Source organism: Gekko japonicus, unplaced genomic scaffold, assembly GCF_001447785.1.
Source record: "Gekko japonicus isolate JY-2015 unplaced genomic scaffold, Gekko_japonicus_V1.1 scaffold4190, whole genome shotgun sequence".
NCBI lineage: Eukaryota > Metazoa > Chordata > Lepidosauria > Squamata > Gekkonidae > Gekko > Gekko japonicus.
Window position 1 is genome coordinate 17,997 of NW_015165958.1, and position 8,841 is coordinate 26,837.

The following is an 8,841-nucleotide window of genomic DNA, read 5'->3' on the forward strand; positions in this document are numbered from 1 at the left end:
TGGCCGGCATGACTAAACACCAAGGCGCACGGAACGCTGTTACCTTCCCACCGAAGTGGTCCCTATTTATCTACTTGCAATTTCTTGCTTTCGAACTGCTAGGTTGGCAGGAGCTGGAACTAGAGACAGGAGCTCACCCTGTCTTGCGGCACCCGGGTCTTGAACCGCTGAACTACTGACCTGCCACAGCCTGCAGTTCAGCGTCTTTGGACAAAACGTCTCCTCTGTGCTCCAGTTTTGTAGAGGGTATGACTGTTTTCATGCAGTGTTTTCTAAGAAACAGCTCCAGTTGCCCTTGAAGACAAGGCTTTGATATGAACCTAATTGGGTCACAGTAAACAGTAACAAGTTTGCTATGAGGCAGACTTGGGCCCTCAGATGGTCCCTTCTAAGTTGATTATCGCTTCTGGGATAAATTACTTCCCCTCGATTAAAAAAAATATATTGATGTTTAGCTGAAATGTTTCTGACTGCTTCAGAAACCTCTAGGTTTGCCTAGTGACTTACAGTGCCCTTTCAGTTCTCTGATGCTGCCATTGAACGTTTACTTATGGCTCAACTGGTTCAATAGTACAGTGATGGCAAATACCCAGCATTAAGACTGGAGAAATGTTCCCAGTGTTAAGACTGCCTGTCTTTAGTTCTTAGAAGGCTGTTCTCTACTAACATTTCACAAATGCAGGGTTTTTTTGTTTTGTTTTGTAATTCCTAAGAAACCAAGGAAGCAGGTACAGATAACCGGAACATAATCGACGATGGGAAGTCTCAGAAACTGACTCATGATGATATAAAGGCTTTGAAGGATAAGGGCATTAAAGGACAGGTAACTATCGTTTGGGACATGCTGCATTGCCTTAGTGGACCATCTCATACTTTTCCTCTTCACGTCTGAGCAGTTTTACCGCATCAGATAGCATTGAAGTGGCGAGCCAAGATATACTGCCTGGTTTTCCTTAGAGAGACTATTTTTGTTGCTGTCCTGGAAAATCATGTAGGAAATGTAACTGTGTTGATAAGAGTGCTATTTAATGGCGGGAGGGGGGAACTGATACAATCCATTCTCTTCCATACCTTCTCCCTTACCCATCTCCCCCTGCCCCCCCGGGGGGGGCCTGGCACATAGGCATTACGCATAGCCCTAGCCTGGAAGGAGAAGCCTATTTGTATCCCCTAGAAAAATCCAGTAACTCACTCTCGCTTTTTTTTAAAGAATATAGGTAGCTGTGTGCCAGCCTCTTGAGAAAGAGCAAGGTTCCAGGATCTCCCCCCCCCTTTTTTTTTTTGCTATCTATTGCCAGTTTTTAAAAATTGTATATTTATCTGATGAAGGACACTTTGATTCTCAAAAGCTTATATCCTCCAAAATCTTGTTGCTACTGGACTCAAATCTAGCTGTTACTTTTATTTACCATACTTACTCAAAAGAAAGACTACTCTGTGTGTATGATCGCCTCCTTAAAAATGTTACACGTAAATATAGATGCAAATGTAAGATGACCAAGTCTTGCATTTGAGTCAATATTGTATTATTCTACTTTCAGACACACATGTAAACAAAATTCTCCCAAACTGAGTCATGTCAGGTTGAATTTAGTGCTGCCCCCCCAATTCAGTGCAGCCCTTCATGGTCTGGATCCTAAGTACTACAACTGAGTAAAATCCTTGAAGAAAGCCAAGAGGCCCTCAGGAACAGTGTATTGGGGGGGGGGTCAAAATGTGGTTCTGTGGGGAGGGGTGTTGTTTTATCTTCCAGCATTGGAAGTTCCTGTGTGCCCGCATAATTGCTGTTACCCTGACAGAAAAGTGTGTTTGGGTCATCCCCACTTAATCAGCCACAAATACTAACTTGCATTAGAAACTGCTTACCCGTTTTATAATTTCAAAGTGAATCCTTTTTTAAACACTTAATATCATACAGAAAAATGATATAAAATTCTCTCCCCTAAAGGAAATAGTTCAGCAGCTGATAGAAAACAGTGCCACATTCAGAGACAAGACAGAATTTGCCCAAGATAAATACATAAAGAAAAAGAAGAAAAAGTAAGTTCGGTAGTAGAAAACAGAATATGGAGTGGCTCACGGATTATTTGCCATTGAAATACCATTGCTGTGCTTTGTTTACAGGTATGAGGCAGTTGTTACAATCATTAAGCCATCCGCCCGAATTCTGTCAACAATGTATTATGCAAGAGAACCAGGAAAAATCAAGTAAGGGTTAATTTTGTTTTAATTTTTTGGCAAACCTAGTGTGTTAAATTCCAAAGTCTTTCCTGGAAACCATGACACCTACAATATTCTCTGTGTGTTTTGGGAAGAAAATAGAGACTTACTTTAGCTTGACAGTGGTGGCAAATCTTGGTTTCTTCTGGCAACTGTAGGAAACCTGTGGTACAAGGATTTCTTCTGCTATCAGGATTAATAACAAATTTAGTCATACTTTAACAGACATAAGGCATAAGGAAGCAGCTAGTTGACAGACTAGAGCAGTATCTATTTTTGAAATCTTGACAAAAACCAGTTACAACATATCAAATATATTGGGTTATGTAAAAGCCTGTATTATTTCTCAGTGATTGTCTGCACATTTATAATCTGAAAGACTGAAAAATGTATATATTAGATCAACACTATCTGAATCCTGGGCTGAATAGGTTTGTGAAACACATACAAGATTGTGGCATTTGAGGCTTATCTCTCACAGCATGGTTTGAGTTCTTGGAGACATGAAGTCTTTAAAGAACTACAAAAACAGAATTTTGGATCTAGAAATTCAGATTAATTTGACATCTGTACAAATCAGTAAGTTTTTCTCCCTTCCTTGGTACTTGCAAATCCCTGAGTGACCTGAGAAAGTATCCAAATGCCCCAGGGTCTTGTTTCAAGGACTGGCACAGAGCTGAGACTCTGAACAATGAAAGTGATCTTGTAGGCTTTCTTAAAGAAGGTCTAGGTACCCAAGAAATGCTGACAGTCTCAAGATTCTCTGTCTATGGAGAACACACCAGAGCATACTTCAGAGTATATCACAAGTAAAGCTTGGTGAGTTCTACTCCAAAGCTTTCATCTTAGAGAATAAGGATGAGGTGTCAAATGTTTTGTGGACATCTGTGTTACCCTGACAGCACAACAGTCGCACTGGTCAGCTTTTCAAGTTACACAGTCTCATAGGTAATGAAATGTGTTTAGTATCCCTGTTTACCTGTAGCAGCCGAGCAAGAGTTTGTGCAAACTCAGAGACTCTATATTTCTGGATACCTATCAAGCGGCTTCATTTGAAATGTGATGTTGGAGGAGAGTTTTACTGATACCGCAGGCTGCCAAAAAGCCTGAACTGTCCTCAGCAGCTAAAATGACTAAACTGATACTCTCACACTTCAGTCACGTTATGAGAAAACGAGTCACTGGAAAAGACAATCATGCTAGGAAAAGTTGAAGGCAGCAGGAAAAGAGGAAGACGCAACATGAGATGGATTGACAGTCAAGGAAGCCAGGGCCCTCGGTTGTGGAGGACGTCAATTCTTAGAGTCTCCATAATTCGGTAGTGACTTGACAGGACTTAACATACACACACATCAAGCTGCTGGTTTCTGCTGACCTGGAATCAGTAGAAGGAGTCAACGTTATGATTTTAAGCAACAGGCTGATAACATATATCCATGTTTTAACACTGGTCACATCCCATAATAGATAGTCTCCAGAATCGTGATGTTTCACACTGAAGTGTTTACTGTGTATTCGCCTTGCTTTTGAGGGATGATGAAATAGCATTGCTGTTTTCCTCTGCTGATTCCTTGTGCTAGAATCATAAGGTTCTTTATTGTGATTACCTCCCTGTTACGAAAAAGTACTTTGCAGATCGTGGACAGACACGTATTGCCCAGCCCTTATTTATCATCCACCCTTGTCTCATTTCTGTTTCCACAATCTAAATATTTTGCTGAATTCTTTACTTCCAAAGCCTGGGCTATGTATTATTACCTAGAACCGTCATTACCAGTGCTCCCTCTAAGCTGTGGAGTCTTGTGAGCGAAAATTCTACTTTGTGAGCTACTGGCATTAAAGTTGTGAGCGAGCGATTTGGCTACTGCATAAATTGGTTTGCTCTGCGGCCATCCTTCCTGAACTAAGACGAAAATGTGTGAGCTGAAGGCTAAAAAACTGTGTGCTAGCTCACACTAACTCAGCTTAGAGGGAACATTGGTCATTACTAAAGCTGAATTATCAATTCATCTGGATTTGATTTGCTGTCTCGCTGACAGTACGCTATTTTATGTTTCTAGCCATTTACGGTATGACACTCTAGCCCACATGTTGACTTGGGGAAACGTCCATGCCGGGAACAAGATGATCATAATGGAAACCTGTGCAGGATTGGTGCTGGGTGCAGCCATGGAACGGATGGGGGGTAAGAAAAGGCCACCTCGTGGTAACTTGACGTTGGCATCTTTTAGAATGGGAGCGTTAAATTCCAAATGTTCTGTTCTAGAACATGTCTTTGGCCTTTTGTTTTCTTGTGCGTATGTGTGTGTGTGTGTGGTGTGTGTGAAGATATACATGTTGGAAAAGCACTTTGACAGGCACAGCATTTGTACCAGAAATGTACAGCCCCGTCTGATTCGTTATTAGAGTCCCAAAGGAGTATAAAGTTGTTAAGCTGCTGGCAAAATCTCATGTCTCCCACTCACTTCCCCCTTACATTGTGTTTTGTCTGACAAGCTTAAATGCATATTCAGGTGTGGGGAATAACCAGATGGATGGTATCTTTTGTTCCTGCTGTGAGTAATCACTAACTGCCACGGTCACTGGTGAATAGCTGTTTTAAGAATAGCAGCATGGTGCTGCCAATTCAGTCCAGGACTTGGAGTTACTTTAGATGTAGTTGGGGGTTAGGGTGTATCCAGTGGATTTTTTGTCTTCCAAGCATCAGACCCCCTTTGACAAGACAAACAGTTTTTGCAACTCCCCTCAGTTTTAAAATGAGGTTGTCATATCAGTGGGGGTACAGCTGTTTGCAGTACGCAAGCCCGAAGTCTCTCTGGAGCCTGCGGAATTAGTTTCATTCTTCTTTGAACCCTACGCACAGGGGTTCGATCTGAGCCTTTTGCAAATGGAGTGAGTTGTTGGAAGGGGATTTTGCTGCCTCCTTAGTGTAACCCTTTACCATTCATGATAAACTGCTGCTAAGTGTCAGGGGACCCATGACAACCATGTGAGAATGCTTGGGGGGAGAGGGTGCTGCTTTAGGAAGACAGAACTGTCAGAAATCCTCCCTTGCAGGCCTGTACAAGCAGAGCAACTTCCAAAAATACAGCAGAAGCTTTGTGTGGGGGAAAACAGTTTCTGCTTCCCCCCCCCCAAGTGTACATTTCTCATTGTTCCTGAGAGCTCCCCCTCCCCAGCTCTCACAGACATTTTTCGGGGGGCACAAGCAGGTGCACTGGGAAGAAGGTAGCAAAGAGCCAGGCTTTGTTCATGGAAGTGCTGAATTCAGTTGATTCCCTTCTACTAAATGTGGAGCCTTGCTCTGTTGGAGGGAGACCTCTTCCTTCAGAGAAATGCCCCTTGCTTAGCGGAAGGGAGTCAAAAGATCCAGCCTGTCATATTGTAAATCCTGTAAATGTTATATTCAGTTCCAATAGCCTTCCTGTGGCTCATCTGGATTTTAAGCAAGACTTCCAGTGTGGCCTGTCCACCCAAGTACACACATTGCTTGTGCTCTCCTTGAATTGCTAATCCTTGCTGATGCACTACCGCATGTATGAATCGTCCCTGCTGAAAAGGATTGTTCAAAAAGACTGGAAACCCCAATAAAGTTTCATTTCTGTTTGCATATTTATTTAAAACACTTGCCACCTTTCTGCCTTAATGGAACTCAAAGCGGCTTACAATAATTACTACAACTATTAAAAAATACACTTTAAGAAGTGGGTTGTCACTTGATCTTGCAGTTATCCCCTGAGTAACAGGCGTGTATGAACAGGCCATTGGCTAGCGATTATTGCACTGCAGAAGAATTCAGATCCATATGATGTTAACTCTGATCCTTGTTTTCAGGTTATGGATCCATCATTCAGATGTACCCTGGAGGTGGAGCCGTTAGAGCAGCCACAAACTGTTTTGGGTTTCCAGAATCCTTTTTCCGGACACTTTACGAGTTCCCTCTCAGCAAAGTGGGGAGTCTTCTCTCCGGAACATTTTCTGTCAAGGCGTTGCCTTCGGAGACCGAGGGGAGTGCACTGCCAGCAGAAGAAAGCAACGGGTCACTGGATGAAAAGCAGCTTTCCGTACAAGAAGCAGATATGGAGTGCGGTACCGACCCAGTGACGGAGTCTGGTCTGCCTGACGAACAAGAAATGGTGGATCTTCCCACTGATGGGGGGGCATTGGAGGATGATAAAGCAAAAGGAGCTGTAAGTTGAGTGGCTGGTTTCCTGACGCGCTGTAGTGGAAGATGTTCTAATTTTAAGAATCCATCCAAACGCTACTCGAAGAAACTGATTGAAAGCAATTTATAGCTTCAGTTACTACATTATCCTAGTTTAAGGTTGATTTCAGGACCTTTTGATAGAACACTGAATTCTCTCATCATACTTTCATGTTTATTTGCATTTGCATTTATTTATTATTTATGTCCTGCCTCTTCCCCCCCCTCCCAATGTGGGGACCCAAAGCAGTTTACAGCATTGCTCTCCTGTCTTTGTCCTTACAACCCTGTGAGGCGGACCAGGCTTGAGAGTGAGTGACTGGGTCAAAGTCACCCTGCGAGCTTCTGTGGCAGAATCACCCAGATTCGAGTCTGACGCTCTGTAGCCACTGCACGGTGCTGTCTCTGTCTGCAGTGACACCCTTTCCCTGCAGCACCAGAGCAACGTGCTGTTCCATGGCACGCCTCTGCTATAGTAGCCTCCCAATCTGCCTGAAGTCATTACAAGCCAATGGAAGAGAGTTGGGATTAGAGTATGAAGAAATTTACTCCAGTGTTTTTAACTCCACTGAGAACGTACTCTCTTGAAAGGTCTTGATTAGCTCGTTTTGTTAGAAAGCCGTGTAAGCATAGTTAGATTGCTAAAATACTTTCAGTGAACTGCCCCATGATAATGCCCAGGTGTCGGCACATGGTGGTCCATTGGGGAGGCCGCTAACGGCAGCTACTGGGGGATACCTTTTGCCTCCCACAGCAAGTCCATTTTAATGGCAGAAGGCACATGATACCGCGGGGCCTGTAAGACGGAGCTCTTCCACCAGGCTTTTGAATAGGAGCCGCCACCATCACTGTTCCACCAACGCCCTATGAGTTCCACATATTGACATCTTGATGTGGGCATCATTGGAGGGGACGGTAGGGCAGTGGGACATGCACTGCCGCAGTTGTCCAGCTACGTTACTGAGAACGCCATCCTGCTTTTAAAGATCTTAATATCTGGAAGCGAATAGAGGAGCACCAAAATTGTTTTAGGATGTTATTTAACTGTTTGTTATTTGTCTATGTGTAATTTAACATTTTATACTGTTTTATTGTTTCATCTGGCATTATGCCCTGTTAGCCGCCCTGAGCCTGCGGGGAGCGCGGGATAGAAATCTAAATAATAAATAAATAAGGGGGTCCAGGTCTTAGAACGGCCTAGATGGGAAAGTACCCAGACCCCGCAGTTTACATCATCCTGACGAGAAAGGCAGGAGACAAAACATAATGAAATACACCAAGCCACTCTTTTTTAAAAAAATTAAACTCCGCGATGGGAGCATCATGCAAGAGGTTTGTTTTCCGTGTACTGATACCCATTATCTAGTTGTTTGTTTATTTTGCTGTCAAGTCAGAGTGGACTTATGGCGACCCCCCGTAGGGTTTTCAAGGCAAGAGGCATTCAGAGGTGGTTTGCCATTGCCTGCCTCTCAGTCACCTCCTTGGTATTCCTTGGCGGTCTCCCATCCACATATTAGCCAAGACCAGCCCTGCTTCGCTTCTGTGAGGTGATGAGACGGGCTAGTCTGGGCAGGTCAGGGAGGGCGACAGCAATACCCCTAAAGTTGTATGAAAAGATTTCCCGTGGCTCCTTGGTGACTATCGCTACTTAAAACGTCTAAAGAAGAATTGTGTTCTTCTCAGATGCGTGACAAACAAAGGAAACAAGAGGAAAGGAGGAAAAGGCTGATAGACGCCGCAGCTATTGCCTGCCTCTCAGTCACCTCCTTGGTATTCCTTGGCGGTCTCCCATCCACATATTAGCCAAGACCAGCCCTGCTTCGCTTCTGTGAGGTGATGAGACGGGCTAGTCTGGGCAGGTCAGGGCGACAGCAATACCCATGAAGTTGTATGAAAAGATTTCCTGTGGCTCCTTGGTGACTGTCACTACTTAAAACTTCTAAAAAAGAATTGTGTTCTTCTCAGATGCGTGACAAGCAAAGGAAACAAGAGGAAAGGAGGAAAAGGCTGATAGACGCCGCAGCTTTGTTGAAAGACAAAGATGCCGATGGGTGAGTTTGGTTCCATAATACAAAATATTTTGCCAGGAGCGATGTCTTATTTCCATTTCAGCAACTCTAAACAAAATAGATCTATATAGGCTTCTGCCAAAGCAGGGCAAGTCGGTCTGTCCTTTGTGTTCTCGGCCGGCGTTAAATTCTGGTGGCCCAAGGTAGCAACCCCAGTTTCAGAGTCTTAAGATCGGCCTCATCTCACTTTCAGACTTCACCTGCTGTTGCTCCAGCCTCTTCCTGTAAGTGCCCCATTTCCCCCCACCACCTCCAGTTTCTCTACTAGATTTGGCTGAGAGCAGGGGTCATTTAGTAGAAAAAGAGGTGCAGGAGCTCATTAGCATAACTTATTTGCATATGCCACAC

At 43.8% G+C, this 8,841-nt stretch overlaps 1 protein-coding gene across 1 annotated transcript in view; it reads left to right on the plus strand.

Moving 5' to 3' along the window:
* The window catches only part of TRMT6 (tRNA methyltransferase 6), a 16,399-nt gene that overhangs the window by 4,386 nt on the left and 3,172 nt on the right, over nt 1-8,841 (plus strand). Inside the window, 6 exon segments of the mRNA XM_015411465.1 lie at nt 649-823; nt 1,949-2,040; nt 2,125-2,208; nt 4,281-4,405; nt 6,055-6,410; nt 8,390-8,475. Of these exon segments, the coding sequence (XP_015266951.1) occupies nt 649-823; nt 1,949-2,040; nt 2,125-2,208; nt 4,281-4,405; nt 6,055-6,410; nt 8,390-8,475 (918 nt within the window).